This window comes from Carcharhinus amblyrhynchos, chromosome 14 (assembly GCF_965287045.1).
Source record: "Carcharhinus amblyrhynchos chromosome 14, sCarAmb.v2.hapA, whole genome shotgun sequence".
In the NCBI taxonomy this organism is placed as follows: Eukaryota; Metazoa; Chordata; class Chondrichthyes; order Carcharhiniformes; family Carcharhinidae; genus Carcharhinus; species Carcharhinus amblyrhynchos.
Window position 1 is genome coordinate 76,248,758 of NC_137337.1, and position 20,303 is coordinate 76,269,060.

General features: G+C 44.3%; 1 protein-coding gene across 5 annotated transcripts in view; it reads right to left on the reverse strand.

Moving 5' to 3' along the window:
* The window catches only part of ryr3 (ryanodine receptor 3), a 322,306-nt gene that overhangs the window by 62,240 nt on the left and 239,763 nt on the right, over positions 1 to 20,303 (reverse strand). For 3 of the 5 annotated variants that reach the window (XM_080203145.1, XM_080203144.1, XM_080203141.1), the window contains 9 exons: positions 16,899 to 17,069; positions 15,339 to 15,398; positions 11,985 to 12,116; positions 10,263 to 10,375; positions 9,008 to 9,107; positions 4,141 to 4,247; positions 3,619 to 3,670; positions 1,212 to 1,262; positions 124 to 223 (listed from right to left, as the gene is read on the reverse strand). In XM_080203145.1, coding sequence (XP_080059271.1) covers positions 124 to 223; positions 1,212 to 1,262; positions 3,619 to 3,670; positions 4,141 to 4,247; positions 9,008 to 9,107; positions 10,263 to 10,375; positions 11,985 to 12,116; positions 15,339 to 15,398; positions 16,899 to 17,069 — 886 coding nt within the window. Of the gene's footprint in view, positions 1 to 123; positions 224 to 1,211; positions 1,263 to 3,618; positions 3,671 to 4,140; positions 4,248 to 7,151; positions 7,249 to 9,007; positions 9,108 to 10,262; positions 10,376 to 11,984; positions 12,117 to 15,338; positions 15,399 to 16,898; positions 17,070 to 20,303 lie in introns of all 5 variants that reach the window. The other 2 variants (XM_080203146.1, XM_080203142.1) reach the window with 1 other exon arrangement.

The window sequence follows — 20,303 nt, forward strand, 5'->3', positions numbered from 1 at the left end:
CAGTTCATATTCTTAACTGCTTTAGCAAAAAAAAAAATCACCAGTGTGGGACGTACTTTCCATTAATCACCGGGAATAACAGAACATTGAGTGTAGCGTAATATTGTGGGGGTTGTACCGTACCTCTGCTGGCACTGATCACTTGTAAAACCATCTCAGCTGCTGTACGTTGGTGAAGTCTTGCTTGTTGATAAAGAGTCATTTGCTTTTCCATTTCCTTTTCCTTGTGGAACGAGAAATGAAAATAAGAATTTTAACACAGGAACAAAAAGCAGCTTTTGTTTCCCAGCTTCCGGTCGGCATCGTATACACTGAACATTCTCAAATACAATTTGTCAATGTTCACAATCAGCGAGGAACACCACAGGAATAATTTTACTTATACAGTTCCAGGTAAAAGGCAAGCAATATATATATTTTTTAAAAGCAATTATTTTCCTAGAACCATAGAATCCCTTCAGCATAGAAGGAGGTCATTCGGCCCATCGAACCTGCACTGACTCTCCAAAAGACTATCTTACCCAGGTGCACCCCTCCTTACTCTATGATTATTAACCTGCAAATCTTTCTAATATGCTTCAGACAGGTGGTAAGAGTGGTACAGTCGCCTGGTCAGAACTACGTTGTAGCTGCAATACAGCAGCCTCACCATGTTAATGGCCTCTAGTGCAGGTTCTTACTGTGGGATTCTCTCTGTGGCACAGTGGTTAGCACAGCTGCCTCACAGCTTCAGGGACCTGGGTTTGATTCCTGACTTGGGTCACTGTCTGTGTGGAGTCTGCATGTTCTCCCCGTGTCTGTGTGGTTTTCCTCCGGGTGCTCTGGTTTCCTCCCACAGTGCAAAAGATGTGCTGGGGTTACGTTCATTGGCCATGCTAAATTCTCCCTCAGCGTACCCGAACAGGGCATTTTCCCAGTAACTCCATTGCAGTATTAACGTAAGCTTACTTGTGACACCAGTAAATAAACTTTAAACATTTTTTTTTTATCTGATTGCTGCAGCGGAAACATGGCGTGAATGACAATAAGATTGCACCCTGTGTATTTCCTTGACTGATCAACTCACTTACCCTGTAAACAATTATTTAATAGTCACTGTAAGATTATTTACTTTATTTCCATTTTTAGCATGATGAGGAAGGAATGCAATTTTTAACAAAAAATGATCCTTTCCAGAATTAAACTTCAGCTCACGTTTTGAAGCGACTTACTTCAAAGGTTTTCTCTTTCTCTTCGTCTTCCTCTTCAGCAACTTGACAGCTCTGATTATTGAAGCAAAGATGAAGACATTAGCATTGAATTGCTTCTTTTCAAATCTAAATTTTACCCAGCAATTCTGTCAAGCGTCGCAGTGCCTTCACGGTTTGTGAAATCCCCTTCAACAGCATCGCTTCTCATCTTCAGGAACCCAGCTTCATAAAACACCGCCAACAATCCAACCCGAGAGGAACACCAATCCACATAGAGTCAGGAAAAAACATCTACCTTTTGCACTCGGAAGGTCTGGAAGCACCACAAAGGCCATCTTCCAAATCTCACTAGACAGCTAAGACTGAAAGGACAAAGTCAATGGCAAGTGTAGAGGTAGAATCGAGTGGCTGCCAGAGAGGTGTTTTCCTCAATGAGTAATGCCACCTTCTCACCTCTTAGTATTCTGTTCTCCCCCCACCAAAAACCTCAGCCACCCCAATCCAATCTATCCCTGTTTTCTCTAGGATCAGACCCCGGCAACTCTCTGCTTCTTCTCAGAGGGCTAACTGAAGTGTCCATCACCCACACTTTACAAATATTAGCAACCAACCCCAATTTCCCTGCTCGATGCCACCTCTACCCACTGCACCTGCCGGAGGCTAAAGTGCGAACTCCCTTGCTGCTTTGCTCACTTCTTTCATCAGTTGGTTACCCCCTACCCCACCCTCCCCGACTCTGTCAACAGATCACCAATCATCACTCCTCTCTCTCTACATGTCCCTCCAGGAATGCTGCCATTGGTATTCCAAGCTTTTGCTATCCATAATCTTACCATGGACAAATACATTGGCCTTGACTAACACTTGGCTTGTATGTACTAACTTGAACTTGCTCCTTTAATCAAAGTCTCATTGCATTTTCTCCATGATGACAGTATGGCTGTTTTCGCCAAATCATACCTTGATTGGATAGAGGAGAGCCGGTGGATGTGGTCTTTCTGGATTTTCAGAAGGCGTTTGATAAGGTACCTCACAAGAGGTTACTGCAGAAGGTCAGAGGACATGGAGTTGGGGGTAGGGTGTTAGCGTGGATAGAGGATTGGCTGTCAAATAGGAGGCAGAGAGTGGGGGTCAATGGGTGCTATTCGGATTGGCGGTTGGTGACTAGTGGAGTGCCCCAGGGGTCGGTGCTGGGGCCTCAGCTATTTACCATTTATATAGATGATCTGGAGGAGGGAACCGAGTGTAGGGTGTCGAAATTTGCTGATGACACCAAGATTGGGGGAAAGGCAAATTGTGCGGAGGGTGTGGAGAGTCTGCAGAAGGATCTGGATAGGCTGGGCGAATGGGCCAGGAAATGGCAAATGGAATTTAGTGTTGGCAAGTGTGAGGTGGTCCACTTTGGTAGGAAGAATGGTAGGAAGGACTATTACTTACGTGGCGAAAAACTGCAGCAGGCGACGGTGCAGAGGGACCTCGGGGTCCTTGTGCATGAGTCGCAAAAACCCAGCCTGCAGGTGCAGCAGGTGGTCAGGAAGGCGAATGGGATGCTGGCCTTCATAGCGAGGGGGATTGAATATAAAAGTAGGGAGGTCTTGCTGCAGCTGTATAGGGCATTGGTGAGGCCGCAGCTGGAGTACTGTGTGCAGTTTTGGGCGCCGCACCTGCGCAAGGATATTTTGGCCTTGGAGGGAGTGCAGAGGAGGTTTACTAGGCTGATACCGGAGTTGAGGGGGTTGAGCTATGAGGAGAGGCTGAATAAACTAGGCTTGTACTCGTTAGAGTTTAGAAGAATGAGGGGAGATCTCATTGAGACGTATAAGATGATGAATGGGATGGATAGGATAGAGGTGGAGAGACTCTTCCCGCTCAAAAAAGACAGTAGGACTAGGGGGCACAGCCTCAAGATAAAGGGGGGGCGGTTTAGAACGGAGTTGAGGAGGAACTTCTTCACTCAAAGGGTGGTGAATCTCTGGAATTCTCTGCCCGTTGAAGTGGTGGAGGCTGCCTTGCTAAATATTTTTAAGAAGCGGGTTGATGGGTTTTTGATAAGAGAGGAGATTAAGGGTTATGGGGAGAGGGCGGGAAAGTGGAACTGAGCCACGACAGATCAGCCATGATCTTATTGAATGGCGGGGCAGGCTCGAAGGGCTAGATGGCCTACTCCTGCTCCTATTTCTTATGTTCTTATGTTCTTATTTGTCCACACAAGTTGCTAATCGTCCTCACTTGCTTTCAATTTACTCATCGAATTGTAGCAAAAGTCTAGTCAGCAAAGGCTTTCCTGCCCACCTCTTGCCACTTCCCTTACTTTTATCCCTGGAACCATTTTCTCTGCCATCTGCATGCTGTCCCTTGGTATCAGCCCCCAAAGCTGAGAGAACATGCGTGCTTACGTCACTCTCCGCCACCATCTGCCCCCACTTACCTTAGCCATCATGTCTGCATAAGCCAGGAACAGTGGGTCATCTTCAATGGCACTGTAAAGGTGATTTAAAGAGTATTTAATTCTGGAGAGTCAGAGATAGATAGCACAGAAACAGGCCCTTCAGCCCAACTTGTCCATGCTGACCAAGTCCCATTTGCCTGCGTTTGGCCCAGATCCCTCTAAACCTTCTACATATTGTCCAATTGTCTTTTAAATGTTGTAATCACCTCCATCACCTCCTCTGGCAGCTCCTTCCATATGCTCACTGCCCTCTGTGTGAAAAAGTTGTCCCTCAGATCCCTTTTAAATCTTTCCCCTCTCACCTTCAATGCGTGCCCTCTAGTTTTGGACTCCCCTATTTATTTTTTAAGTTTATTTTATTAGAGTCACATGTAGACTTACATTAAAACTGCAATTCATTTAACTGTGAAAATGAAAATTCCCTGGGAAAAAGACCTTGCCTATTCACATTTCTGTCGCAGTAACAACTCAAAGAGCAGCACAGGGATATCCTTATTTTACCTTTTTTCAGTTAAGGCACTCCGACTGAAGTGCAGTATAAGCTGATGGAGTGGATCAGGTTTCTTATCAACCACCTCCTCCTCTTCTTCAGATACCGGAGCAGATTGCTAAACACATTTAAAGGTTTGTTTTAAGCCAGTGGGTGAGAGTACAAATACATAAAATATAACTCGTACAGTTTGATCGATTGGATTCCACAAGAGCAATCATGTTTTGTATCAGTGGAACTCGGCAAAACAATGAGTTCTACTTTCCAAGTTAGAAGATAAGATTGGCACACAAACACCCACGTCACGTTGCTCTGAAACTAAATTAGAGAAAACACTTCAATCGCAAACTCCACTCTTTGTTTTAGTTTCACACATTAAGTAGATTAGGTCATTCTCACAGCTCGAGGGATAAAACACGTTTTTAGTACTTTGACTATACAAATCCATTTCAAAAGGCGTGCTCATGTATTAGATGGCACAGATGGAGTTTCTTTCTCAAGACAGCCTTACTGAAACAGAGCAGTACCGTACCAGGGACAGTACCCCAAACAGGCCACCACAAAAGGCAAGTCTACATTTCACCCTCATAATCCAGTCAACTTTAGCCCCATGGCAAAACTTCCTAGGAAATTACAGCTTCCATGTGTAATTGCCACGTTCTCCTATATGGGATTAAGATGGGTCATTGGACAAGTTTTAATCCCCCCTCTAGCTGATGAAAATTAGGAAAGTGTAATTTAAAATAACACCCCCCCCACCCCCATCTAACCATCACCCCTTCCTGACACTGGGCCCCTCAGTCAGACACTGAGTACGAGGGACCTCCTTCCTTCACCTCAGGAGCTCGCAAGCAAACAGGGTTTGCCTGTCGCACGCATCGCATGGTGACCCTCTCCCGTGCTCACCCGCTGCTGGGTGAATACTTACAGCAACAGAATAAAGCTCTTAAGTGGATATTAACTGCCCACTCGAGGGCTTCAATCTTTGGAGTGGGGGGTGGGGGCAGACGTCAGGAAGGCTATCCTTTTGCCAACCCACCATGAACTTCATCAGGGCGGAAGCAAGAAGGTGGCAGTTCCCTACCCCACTCACCTACACACCTACCCCCAGCACAGTGGGAGGGCAAAAGATCCCCCCCACCCCCTCCAGCCTTTTTGTGCAGAAGTGCAAACTGAACTGAACACTGCAGGCAGCATCAAGCTGCCTCTCTGGAACGATAACCTGCTGCTCCCATTAGCTCCCGTTACCATCTTTGTTTCATCTCATCTACTTGTATCACAACACACCGTCTCTGAACGGTCAAGAAATGCAGCTTTATCCGATTCCGCAACTCAAACGCCATCACATATCGCACAACGTGGACTGTCACTGTAAAGGCAAGACTCGGTAAGTGACATTGGCAACACAATAAATCTCTCAACGGAAAACAAAAGATGGTGCTCTTACTCCTTTCCAATTGAGCGAACCATAGCACAGCGGGCAAGCAGAGCCTAGCATTGCAGGCACATTCGGCACAATTTATACAACTTCATAACGATACATGAACTGCATAAACCAATGCAACACCTGATAGTCTGTTACAAGGCTCCTACACAGACTGTAGGCAAAGGTATTTATAATTAGCCTTTTGTGCTACACTGTTATGTTCTGTGATGTAATCGTGGCCATTCAGAGCCTTATAACACACTTGGGCAATCTATTGTTTTATATTTGATACATGCAACAGCAGTTGTACAATGCATACCAACATTCCGAGGCATGGTCCTCCCTCATATAAATACACATCCAATAGGAAATCAAAATTAGAGAGGATAGGGGTACTCCTACACCATAGGAAGGCAATGGTTTCAGCACAACAGTCTCACAGCTTCCGCTGTCCTTTTGGTAAGTGTCTAGCTGTAATATTTCCACATGTGAACAGCCAAATCCTACGTAACTCTTGCATTTTTTTTACTAATTTGTGGGACATGGGCACCGCTGGCTGGGCCAGCATTTATTGCCCATCCTTAGTTGCCCTTGGAGGGCAGTTGAGAGTCAACCACATTGCTGTGGCTCTGGAGTCACATGTAGGCCAGACCAGATTAGGATGGCAGATTTCCTTCCCTAAAGGACATTAGCTGAGTTTCTAGATTAATAGTCTACAATAATACCACTAGGCCATTGGTTCCCCAGTGTTTCTTAGTAACTGGTTACAGTGGAACATTGATTGGAAGTGTTTCAATTGTCACCTCATAGAGACATCAGAGGTGAGAGTAGCTTTTGGAGCATAAATCTAATTTTTAAGAAGAAGTTTATATATTATAAATAGTACCCGGTTCAAAGTTTACTTATTAGTGTCACAGCAGGCTTACATTAACACTGCAATGAAGTTACTGTGAAAATCCCCTAGTCTCCACACTCTAGCATATGTTCGGGTACACTGAGGGACAATTTAGCATGGCCAATTCACCTAACCAGCACTGTCTTTCGGACTGTGGGAGGAAACCGGAGCACCCGGAGGAAACCCATGCAGACATGGAGAGAATGTCTGTGTGGAGTCTGCACAGTCACCCAAGCTGGGAATCGAACCCGGCTCCCTGGCGCTGTGAGGCAGCAGTGCTAACCACTGTGCCACCATGTTCCAGGTTTAGTTATACACACCGAGTCTCACTCACATACAGGGAGGCCTGTCACTGCATTCACAAGTTCTGTGGGTGATCAGTGGGAGCAGTCAATTATCATCAAACAGCCACTTCTGCATTCTCTCAGACTCTGCACCAAAAACAAGCTGATGAGAGCTAAAGCCAGTCCACTGTACTCAACTCAAAAGGTACCTGCCATCCACAGCTGCTAAGTTCCATTCCAGTCTCCAACACAAAGTAAAAGCAGCAGCAAAGATCTCTCCCTCCACACCAGCCTATTGTAACTGAGGTCGAGAAAAGTTGCACAGACCACAGACAGCTTGGCCACAATTCTTGCAGAATGCAGCGTGGCCACTTGTACTGGATGAAGAAACCAGTCACACCAGAGGCCTGTACTTACAGCTAAATCCTCAATTAGTTTCTCCTCAAATGAGTACTCCTCTGTCTCTATCCATGATTTCTGATAACTCTGAAGGAACAGGTTAACAGCACGATGCCTAAGAAGTGGGAGGGTATAGTAAGGTCAGGAGGAGTAGGAGGTGAGACACAAGTTTTTCTTTTAGTAGAGTAAGGGAGACTTTATTATTTAAAATAACGGAAAGAGACCATTAGTAGAGATTTCTACAACTCCAGTTCTCTGATTGGTCAGCAGTGTCAGATCAATTGAATGAACGCAAAATACTGCGGATGCTGGAATCTGAAACACAAGCAGAAAAATGCTGGAAAATCTCAGCAGATCTGACAGCATCTGTGGAGGTTCGAGACTCAAAACATTGGCTCCATTCTCTCTCCACGAGTGCTGTGAGACCCGCTGAGATTTTCCAGCATTTTTGGATCAATTGAATTCTGCATTATTTTGTAACATGGACTTTGAGGGTTCAAATCTTGACTAACGCATGATCCAAATGAAGAAAAACTGATCTGGGAAACAGGGAGATTCACAAAATCCTTACAGTGGAGAAGGAAGTCTGCAGCAATCACAATCCCACCCAGACCCGTTCCCCATAACCCCATGCACTTACCCTAGCTAGTCCCCATTGACACTAAGGGTCAAGTTAGCACGGCCAATCCAGCTAACCTGCACATCTTTGGAGTTTGGGAGGAAACCAGAGCACCTGGAGGAAACCCACGCAGACATGGGGAGAATGTGCAAGCTCCACACAGTGGCCCAAGACAGGAATCCAACCCGGATCCCTGGCGCTCCATGCAGCTGGGTACTCCCTGGATGATTTACGCTGAATGTTTGTAAACTCTCACTTAGTGTTAGGTTCTGGTGAGTTGTGGCCCCCACAAATTTCACACAGATCCATTTGTTGTAATTATTAGTTACAATCATTTGTTTAAAAGTTAAGGTCAGTCAATAAAAAGTTTCTGACATCTTGAGGGATTGCCCGAGTATTCCAGTCCAGATTTCATTCATCTCCTCAGAAGAAATATTGCTGGCACTCCCTCATCTTCAGCATAAAAATAGTAGGCATAAAGTTTCAGATTGGAATAACAATCATTCATACTGGTTCATCATGTTGCTAGGTATACTTTTATCGCATATTAATCCACAATGGACATGGCAATGAAAGTTTGAATTTAAAAATCACCTTCAAAGTAACAAAATCATAGAATCCTACAGTGCAGAAGGAGGCCATTTGGCCCACTGAGCCTGCACCGACAACAATCCCACCTATCCCCGTAACCCCATGTGTATTTAACCGAGCTAGTCACCCTGACTCTAAGGGGTAATGTAGCACAGCCAATCAATCTAACCCAGACATCTTAAGAGGAAACTGGAGACCTGGAGGGTGCCCAAGGGGATGTGGGCAAACAAGTGACTCAAGCTGGGAATTGAACCCGGGTCCCTGGTGCTGTGAGGCAGCAGTGCTAACCACCGTGCTGCCGTGCAGCTGAGTACACCAGCGTGGGAGGAATCCAGAGCACCCAGAGAAAACCCACGCAGGCATGGGGAGAGCATGCAAACTCCACACAAACAGTGACCCCAGCCAGGAATCGAACCCGAGTCCCTGATGCTGTGAGGCACCACTGTGCCACTTAGTATCCCCAGGTAAGTGCAAAGCAAATTATTCTTACTTTTAGATGCTGGTGCTGTTCATTTTTACCATTTTGATAGAAGGTTTGTGGGGATTTTTAGTTGACCGACTGACCAATCAGATTCTGGGTAAGGTTTGTGTACAAACTGATGTGCTCCAGAGAGTATTTGCAATGGGGCAGCACATGGCATCTACCAGTCAAATATTACTTTACCGTCAAATAGACGATAAGACTCTCAAAGTCTGTGTTCTTATGCAGCTTTTCCAGCCACAGATGTTGATAGGAGTTCAGGAAGTAAATATTAATTTTGTGTCTAAAGAAAAGGGAGACATTTTTTTTGGCATTGATCAGTTTAAAACAGAGATATGTTTCTGAATAAACTGTGGGACACTTCACCATATTGTGTGCATCAAAACAAAGTACCTTTAACCACATCTTCCGCATGAAGATGTCACGTATTGTTAATGTTTTTATTTCACACAAGTACATGAATAAGTGTCAAAGACTTATCTGATCGTTCCATTAAACTATCTGAGCTATTCATTAAACTGGAAAATGCACAGATGCTGTGCATGATATATAATTAACAAACACAATCTCAAGACAGGATTATAAAATTCATTCTACAATATAAGTGTGGCCTGGCAAACGTCTCACGGTTAATAAGGCGGCATGGGCTTGAGATGTGACTTCTTGAGCAAGGGTTGGGGTCAAGCTACAAGAAGAAATTACACTTCCAACAAGAAGGGAGTGCAGGAAGATAACTGAGGAATTTTACTGTACATATCCTAGTCAGGAAAACAGAGTGTCAGGATATCTTTTCACCCTCTGGATTAGCGAACACGGCATGGAAGCAGGTTTAAAGCAGATGATGAAAAAAAAAAGGCATTAATAGTTGACTTTGGAGTGATTGCTTATCAATGTAAAAAATGTTTTGTGAGATTACTGCTTTAAAACATAAGCGGCAACTTAAAATTAACAAAAAGACAACAGCTGGAATTTTCTAGCCGTTCACATTGGTAAGATTCTTTTTTTTTAATTCATGGGCGTCACTGGCTGGCCAACATTTATTTCCCATCCCTAGTTGCCTACGGCAGTTGAGAGTCAACCACATTGCTCTGGCTCTGGAGTCACATGTAGGCCAGATCGGGTAAAGGCAGCAGATTTCTTTCCCGAAAGGACATTAGTGAACCTCAGCGGTTACCCCAGAGATCTATATCGTCATTATTAGCTATCTCCAGCTGGTCCCGCCAGCAGGGCACCCCCTGCTCACGGTCATCCCGCTGGCATGGGGTAAGGTCAGTGGTGGGACCAGAGAATCCCACCACTGGCAAACAGCGCGCCATCTCCCATCGGCAGGAATCATGCAACTAGGAGGCTGGAGAATTTCGCCCAAGAATGATAAGGAATAATAAAAATTGCTGGAGTGATTTGCTAATGAGTAAACGGAAAGTCAGCGCCCATCTACCTTGGCAGATTGTACAGTGGTGCCATCCTGAAGCAAGCCACCACAGCTCTTTTCCGTTGCTTGGACAACAGCTTGTGCCACCCTATCTTCTTTGACCGCAATGGCTGCTCCACCTACAAAATAAACAGAAATAAGCAGGGGTTTGCTAGTTTAGTGGTGGGCTAAATCTTGCTTGGAAAATCATGATGTATTCATGGCACGTGCCGTTACCAATGCAGAAGTCCACCACCAATTGCAGTGGATTAAGACATATACTATTGCATTGTTGGCCAATTTACGCTTACTTCACACGGATGACATCTTACTCTTGACCTCCCCATAATTTTTAAGAACTTTCCAGATTTCAGTATTCCTTACTCATTGAGTTTACCGCAGCAAGTTAAGGCTGGTAATTAACAACACTAGTATTAACGGCATAATTGTTAATGCAATGCCAGGGACTTCCTTTAAAAATAAAATAATTTAATTAATTCTGCCTCTTTTCCTTAATCCCATCTTCATTTCACCATCTTTAGTTTGCTTTTGGTACATCATTTAAGGCTAATTTATATTTCTTGTTTTAAACTTCCTGATTTAGACCGTGGGTCTCAGTGGGAATTCTTAAATATGTTTTATTATTAGCGTCACAAGTAGGTTCACATTAACACTGCAATGAAGTTACAGTAAAAATCCTCTAGTCGCCACACTCTGGCGTCTGTTCAGATACACTGAGGGAGAATTTAGCATGGCCAATCAATCTAACCTGCACATCTTTCAGACTGTGGGAGGAAACCGGTGCACTGGAAGGGTAGGGGGTTTTAGTTATGTTCTTATGAGGCAGCAGTGCTACCCACTGTGCCACCATGGCACCTATCTCTGAATAGTCTAGCTTTCACTTTCAACTCTCTCTCATGCTGGACCCCTTCAGCCTTTCCCTCTTTTTCTTCATTCATTTGTGAGACATGGGTGTCGCTGGCTGGGCCAGCATTTATTGCCCATTCCTAGTTGCCCTTGGAGGGCAGTTGAGAGTCAACCACATTGCTGTGGCTCTGGAGTCACATGTAGGCCAGACCAGGTAAGGACGGCAGATTTCCTTCCCTAAAGGACATTCGTGAACCAGATGGGTTTTTCCAGCAATCGACAATGTTTTCATGGTCATCAGTAGATTCTTAATTCCAGATATTTTTTATTGAATTCAAATTCCACCATCAGCCATAGCGGGATTTGAACCCAGGAGGAACCTCACGTAGACACGGGGAAAACATGCACACTCTGCACAGACAGTGACCCAAGGCCGAAATCGAACTCGAACTCGAATCCCTGTCGCTGTCAGGCAGCAGTGTTAACCACTGTGCCACCGTGCTGTTGAGATGCCGGCGTTGGACTGGAGTAAACACAGTAAGAAGTCTCACAACATCAGGTTAAAGTCCAATAGGTTTATTAGGTAGCAAACACCACTTGGCTTTTGCTACCAAATAAACCTGTAGGACTTTAACCTGGTGTAGTGAGACTTCTCACTGTGCTGCCCCAGAGATCCGAATTGTCGTAATTAAGAAATCCATATGATTACAGCGACAGGAACTGTTCCTAGTGGTTCAACAAGCCTTTGGTTTAATTTACATATCATACAATTGTATTTATACTCGGCTAAGAGAGAGATGCTTGTCCTTTCACATGGCATTGCCGTTGCTAGCGCTTAATCGCATTAATGATTGCAAATGCTTTGCGAGGATTTTTGGTTACCTGCTCCAAATGGAAAATAGCGGCTGAAATCTTTTGCAGCCTTTCCACAACCTGCTGTGGATCCATTCTCTCTTCCGGCTTGGTGACATCTTTATACAAGTCCAGCTGCCATCGAACTGCTGGGTCATCAGACTGCATGGGAGATTGAAGAATCATTAATACAAATAGAAGATAGCAATCAGAATGAGACAGGGGCAGGATTCCTCCTGTATGGAATGGGAAGTGATTCTACCCTCAATCCATACACATCTAAACATAGCTTGACCACTCGACTGAACCAAAGAATTCTCACTACCGACATTGGCTGTGAGAAAGAACCATATACAATCGCCCTTCTTTGGAAACATTTCCAAATTTGATCCATCTTTTGGGCTGCACTGCAACAAGTGAAGGTCAGTGTGAGACTATCAGGGCTTTCGAATGGATCTCTCTCGCACTAAGTTGATCTTTCTCTACATCCTAGCTGTGGCTGTGACACTACATTCTGTCTGCATCCTCTCCTGTCCTTCTCTATGAATAGTATGCTTTGTCTGTATGGGGCACAAGAAACAATACTTTTCATTATAATACGTGCGACAGTAATAAATCAAATCAAATGTATCCAAATAAAATGAAGCTAATCACAAGGTGACCCACCCCGGACACACTCTCTTCCACCTGCTTCCGTCAGGAAGAAGATACAAAAGTCTGAGGTCACATACCAATCGACTCAAGAACAGCTTCTTCCCCGCTGTCATCAGACTTTTGAATGGACCTCCCTGCATTAAGTTGATCTTTCTCCACACTCTAACTACAACTGTAACACTACATTCCGCACTCTCCTTTCCTTCTCTGTGAATGGTATGCTTTGTCTGTATAGTGTGCAAGAAACAATACTTTTCATGCATACTAATATACGTGACCACAATAAATCAAATCAAAATCAAAGGTTGTTTCCCCTTGGGAGGACAGAGCTAGTTTTAGTGTTGTTGGAAGTGACCTCTGTTTTCCTCAGTGGTGTGATGGCACTGTTCTGTATGATGTTGTCCTCAGTCTGTGTCTGGACTGCTGAGGATGAATGTATAACAGGAGAGACAGTGGTAGAGCGGTAATCTCACTGAGCTAGCAATCCAGAGGCCCAGCTAATGGTCTGGGCACACTGGTTCAAATCCCATCAAGTTGGTTGGGCCACTGTGTGGAGTTTGCACATTCTCCAAGTGTCTGCATGGGTTTCCTCCGGATGCTCTGGTTTTCTTCCACAGTCCAAAGATGTGCAGCTTAGGTGGTTTGGCCATGCTAAATTGCCCTTTAGTGTCAGAGGAACTAGCTAGGGTAAATACATAGGGTTATGGGGATGCAATCTATAGGATTGTGGTCGATGCAGACTTGATGGGCCAAATGGCCTCTTTCTGCACTGTAGTGATTCTATGATTCTAAATAATGCCACTGGTGGAATTTAAATTCAATTAATAAATCTGGAATTGAAAGCTAATCTCAGTCTTGGTGACCATGACAACTATCATTGATTATCGTACAAACCATCATTGACGTTCTTTAGGGAAAGAAATCTGCTGTCCTTACCTGGTCTGGTCTACATGTGACTCCAGAGCAACAGCAATGTGGTTGACTCTCACAGAAGCATTTGTTTGTAGAAGCTGTCTTTCATTGTAAAAACAATTGTAACAAACGACTTAATAGAGATTTTGAATACGACTCATTCTCCTTTTGAAAAGAATGTTGGTTTTGTTTAAATATTGGACATTTTTTGTTATTAATTCATTCACGGGAAATGTGCCCGCACTTATTGCCCATCCCTAGTTGCCCTTAGAGGGCAGTTGAGAGTCAACCACATTGCTGTGGCTCTGGAGACACGTGTAGGCCAGACCAGATAAGGACGGCAGATTTCCTTCCCTAAAGGACATCACTGAACCAGATGGGTTTTTCCCGACAATTGACAATGGTTTCATGGTCATCAGTAGATTCTTAATTGCAGATATTTTTTAATTGAATTCAAATTCCACTATCTGCCATGGCAGGATTCGAACCCGGGTCCCCAGATTGTTAGCTGAGCTGCTGGATTAACAGTCCAGCGATAATACCACTAGACCATCGACTGATTCTTCCCATATGAAAGAACAGAAGTGAGAGTAACAAGCAAAATGGAGAAGGAACAAAACAGCAAATGTCGGGAATATACAGAAGATCACACAGTGAATGAAAATCAAAGCTTGACTGATATTTCAGGCCAGCCTTTTCAAAAGAACTGAAAATTAAACTGAACTATTTGTGTAGAAGTTACACCTAGGGCAGGAACTTGCTGGTCATTCACACAGATCCCACCAATGATGCACCCTCACTGCGGAATTCCTGGCAGTGAGAGATTAATTCAATGGGAAACCTGTCGTGTCCATCCATTCCTTAGAATAGACGGAGACAACACTAGTAAGATATTGAAATGAATTTTTTAATTTTAAGTTCTGTTCAAAAAAATCATTACAAAAGCAAACAGAGGGAGAAAAGCTGGAGTGAGAGGCTGGCTTTTTATTGCCAATCCTTTACTGATCAAATAGAACTCAAAAGTAAAGCTGAACTCTGAACTGAACTGCAAACACAGTGCTGAGACTACAATATATGTCACTCGTCATCTTGTTATTGAAATTGTTTGGCACAAGCTGTCTCCAACTTGAAGAAACCGGCCTTGCAGATGCTCTTTATGAAAATCTTTGTTTCGCTTATGAAAAGCTTGTTTTACTTCATAGAATCATAGAAACCCTACAGTGCAGGAGGAGGTCATTCGGCCCATTGAGTCTGCACTGACCACAATCCCACCCAGGCCCTATCCCCACACAGTTATCCTGCTAATCCCTCTAACCTATCACATCCCGGGACACTAAGGGTTAATTTAGAATGTCCAATCAACCTAACCTCCGTGGTTTTGGAATGTGGGAGGAAACCAGAGCAAATCCATGCAGACATGGGGAGAATGTGCAGACTCTAGCACTTGGGTCAATGCACCTAACCAGCATGACTTTTAGGATATGGGGGAAACCAAAGCACCCAGAGGAAACCCATGTAGACACGGAGAACATGCAAACTCCACACAGACAGTGATCTAAGCCTGGAATCGAACCCAGGTCCCTGGTGCTGTGAGGCAGCAGTGCTAACCCCCTGTGCTACCCAATGTAATGTAGTGTAAACCCCAACATAATTACATAGGCAGAAATATCGACAAATCCCCATCGACCAGGGCGGGACCAGAAGATCCTGCCACTGGCCAATGATGGGCCACCTCCACCACGGCGATGTGCGTGGAAAATCCCGCTCAAGGTATCACCTGTAACCCAGTCCTCAGAGATGTGAAGAGCTCAACATTACCTTATCCTGCAAATGCATGTTATCTGTAAGGAATTCTTTAACTTCTTCATCTGTGTCTTTCTGTTGGGAGAATAATGTAATTGTAAGAATCAAGAATTCCAATCAACGACTGTAAGATTGCAAACAAAATTCAAGCAGTTTAAAATGAAAACATATATATTAAATTACTAAATTACATTCTCATATTGTGAAATGGCAACAGCATTATGATTTGAGTAGGCAAAATTTCAGTTTATGAATGGGATGCGTATTGTTCGAACTTTGTGATTTAATTGCAAGAGTCTATTTCCAGAAAGAGGGATCATTTACCACAACACGGAAAAATAACATTAGTTTCTTTTAGATCTCATTAGAAAATTACAGCAAGGTAAACTTCACAAAGAAGCTCCTAGCTCAGTGAATCATTAGATTAATGTTGTAAATTAAGGCACTTTTTTTATTATTCATTCGTGGGACTTGGGGTTTCGCTGGCTGGCCAGCACTTATTGCCCATCCCTAGTTGCCCAAGGGCAGTTGAGAGTCAACCACATTGCTGTGGCTCTGGAGTCAGTTTGGCATGTCAGCTACGCCTCTCACCAACTTCTACAGATGCACCAGAGAAAGCATTCTTTCTGGTTACATCACAGCTTGGCATGGGCTCCTGCTCTGCCCAAGATTGCAAGGAATTACAAAAGGTTGTGAATGTAGCCCAATCCATCACGCACATCAACCTCCCATCCATTGACTCTGTCTACACTTCCTGCTGCCTCAGCAAAGCAGCCAGTATAATTAAGGATCCCACACATTCCGGACATTCTCTCTTCCATCAGGGAAAAAGATACAAAAGTCTGAGGTCCTGTGCCAACCAACTCAAGGACAACTTCTTCCCTGCTGCTGTCAGATTCTTGAATGGGCCTATTAATTATTAAGTTAATTTTTCTCTACACCACTAACTACGACTGTAACATGACATTCTGCACCCTCTCCTTTCCTTCTCTATGAACGGTATAGTGTGCAAGAAACAATACTTTTCACTGCATACTAATACATTGACAATAATGAATCAAATCAAGTTGCATCACAAGTAGGCTAGACCGGTAAGAGCTGCTTCCCTGAAGGACATTAGTGAAACAGATGGGTTTTTCCGACAATTGACAATGGTTTTATGGACATCAGTATATTTTTAATTCTACGTTTTTATTGAATTCAAATTCCACATCTGCTGTGGCGGGATTTGAACCCAGGTCCCCAGAATATTAGCTGAGTTTCTGGATTAAAAGTGTAGCGATAATGCCACTAAGCCATTGCCTCCCCTTAATTCTTTGGTGAGAGGAAATCATAGATTATGTATAATCATTTCTGTTCTAGAAAGAGTTGATATTGATTTTGAGAGCAAAGAAGGGAAAATAAACAGTGTTTAACTTTTCTGAACAGAAAGTGAAACAGACTCCAAAACCAAATATTCGATGCAAGTTTGATATTCTAATCATGGAGATTCTCGATTCTACTCACTGATTAACCTCACGACAAGTTATTAAACTCTGGAAGACACAGTACTCAAGGAGAAATCGAACACCTTACCAGGCCGTATCTCTGTTTGGCCATTGAGATTAACTCTTGGTCTCCTGCGGTGCACATATTTAAACCAATCGGAAGCAACTTCTTAACGGCAGCCACGATCAGGGAGGTTTGTATTGAGTAATAGTCACCTCGGCGCTTAATCTTCTTCCTTTCCTGGCCTTGCCCTTCAGCCTAGAATAAATTAAGTTGTGCATGACCACGAGATGCTTAGCAATAGCATTTTACATCAGACTAACCCTACTCATACAATGAGAACCTGAAGCTTATTTATTTGTGTCACAAGTAAGCAATGGAGTTATTGTGAAAATCCCTTAGCCATCACACTTCAGTGCCTGTGTTACACAGAGAGAATTTAGCATGGCCAAATGCACCCTAACCAAAGCGTCTTTTGGACTATGGGAGGAAACCGGAGCACCCGTAGGAAACCCACGCAGACACGGGGAGAATGTGCAAACTCCACACAGACAGTGACCCTAGCTGGGAATCTAATCCTGGTCCCTGGTGCTGTGAGGCAGCAGTTAAAGTAAGGGCGATTGCTATTCTGTCAATAATGGATTAGGGAAACAGGAATATCGTATTGTCAAACTGGTTTAAAGACACACACTGAGTTCTGTTTTCCAAAAGTTCATAAAATTTAAATTGTTCGCAGAAAATACAAATTCAACCTGTGCCATCAGCAAAGGTGCCCATATGAAGGCATCTCATCTGGAATGGATTTCCACAAATCATAGAGTCCCTACATGCAGAATAGGCCATTCAGCCCATCTAGTCTGCACCGAATCTCTGACAGGTTATCTTACCCAGACCCTCTCCCCATCCCTGTGACCGCACACATTTAGCATGGCCAATCTACCTCACCCACACATTTTGATACACTAAGGGGCAATTCAGCACGGCCAATCCACCTAAGCTGCCTGTCTTTTGGCCTGTGGGGGACACCGAGGAAACCCACACAGACATGGGGAGAACGTGCACACTCCAGGAAGTCACCCAAGGCTGGGATTGAACCTGGGTCCCTGGAGCTGAGAGGCAGCAGTGCTATCCACTGGGCCACCATTTGCTGCTTACCCATCATCTTTCTCAGATGGAAGGATGTGGGAGCACCAGTCCCTCCAAACCTTTCTCTTTTCTCTCCTGGTGGTGGGTCAAGATTATGCAGGGACTCACAGGCAGCAATAGTTGATCAAGGGAGCATTCCTCCTTCGTGAGAATGTTCAGATAGGGAATTCTGGCAAGGTATTTGACTGAAGGGGTTTTAGTATGGAGCTTATTGGATATCCTCTCCAAGTCACTGAGACCCTCACCGGAATGCCTGGCTAGGTTCATCCCTTCCCCTAATCCTGGAACTGGTTGTCAGATTGTCGGATCGGGACAGGCCCTGGAATTAATTGGCCAGCGTGGATCACTGCTTTGAGCTACGCAGCCTTACTTTATACAAGAGTGTTTTTCAGGAAGACTTCAAAACATTGGGCTGATTTTGAAAGCTTTTGATCAGAATTCTCTGATCCTTCCTGTGACTGGGATTCTCCCGTCCCTGCCACAGTGAATGGAATAGAGTAGAAACCCACACTGCAAGAAGGAGGCCATTTGACTCATCGAGTCTGTACCAGCAACAGTCCCACCCAGGCCCTATCAACGTAACCCCATATATTTACCCTGCTAATCCCTCTAACCTACACATCCTAGGACACTAAGGGGCAATTTAGCATGGCCAATGCACCTAACCTGCACATCTTTGGACTGTGGGAGGAAATCGGAGCACCCGAAGGAAACCCATGCAGACACGGGGAGAACATGCAGACTCCACACAGAGAGTGACCTGAGGGAATCGAACCCGAGTCCATCGGCACTGTGAGGCAGCGGTGCTAACCACTGTGCCATCGTTGCTTGCTGAACATCAAATTCTCCATTCTCGCCTACAGCGGCAATGTGGGTGTGCGCCATCGGAGAATCCCAGCCTTTCTATTTCATGTGCGTCTATGTAACCACCAAGAGAAAGCAAGTGTCTCTTTCAGTCAGGGAGGTGAAACTTCACCACTTCACTAGCTGATGGTGAAATTTAATTGGTAATAGGGTCACCACAGTGCAGAATGAGGCCAGTCAGCCCATCATTCTGTAAACTCAAACTTTGAGCTTGTCAGAATAAACTGGAGGCTCAACTGCTTGAAACGCCGAGTGAGGGAATCCATGGTTCACAAAAGAGGTTGGATGTCTTGTTAAGAGGAAAAAGGAAGTGTATGTAAGGATGAGAAAACAAGGTTCAGTTGGGTCGCTTGAGGGTTTCAAGGTAGCAAGGAATGAGATTTAAAAAAAAAGGGGCTTGGGAGACCTAGGAGGGAGCATGAGAAGTCCTTGGCAGGTCGGATCAAGGAAAACCCCAAGGCTTTTTACTCTTATGTGAGAATAGGGCCGGTCAAGGATAGGAGTGGGAACTTGTGCATGGAGTCAGAAAAGATAGGAGAGACGATGAACGAATACTTTTCTTCAGTGTTCACCAAGGAGAGGGGCCATGTTTTTGAGGATGAGTGTGTGATACAGGCTGATAGACTGGAGGAGGTAGATGTTCTGAAGGAAGATGTATTAGCAATTTTGAAAAACCTGAGGGTCGATAAGTGCCCTGGGCCAGATAGGATATATCCTAGGATTCTTTGGGAGGCAAGGGATGAGATTGCAGTGCCTTTGGCTTTGATCTTTGGAACCTCAATGTCCATGGGGATTGTGCCAGAGGACTGGAGAGTGGCGAATGTTGTTCCTCTTTTCAAGAAAGGAAATAGGAAAGACCCTAGTAATTATAGGCCCGTTAGTCTTAATTCAGTGGTCGGTAAGTTCATGGAAAAGATCCTGAGAGATTGGATTAATGACCATTTGGAAAGATGCAGCTTCATCTGAGATAGTCAGCACGGTTTCATGAAGGATAAGTCTTGCGTCACAAATTTGATTGAATTCTTTGAGGAGGTAACTAAGTGTGTGAATGAAGGTAGAGCAGTTGACATCGTATGCATGGATTTTAGTAAGGCGTTTGATAAGGTTCCCCATGGTAGGCTCATGATGAAAGTGAGGAGGTGTGGGATAGAAGGAAATTTGGATAAGTAACTTGTTATCTCATAGAAGACAGAGGGTGGTTGGTGGTGGATGGAAAATTTTCAGACTGGAGACCAGTTACCAGCAGTGTACCACAGGCATCAGTGCTGGGTCCTCTGCTATTTGTGATTTCTATCAATGATTTGAAAGAGGGGGCTGAAGGGTGGGTTAGTAAATTTGCTGATGACACCAAGATTGGTGGAGTAGTGGATGAGGCGGAGGGCTGTTGTAGGCTGCAAAGAGACATTGATAGGATGCAGAGCTGGGCTGAAAAATGGCAGATGGAGTTTAACCCTGATACGTGCAAAGTGATTCATTTTGGTA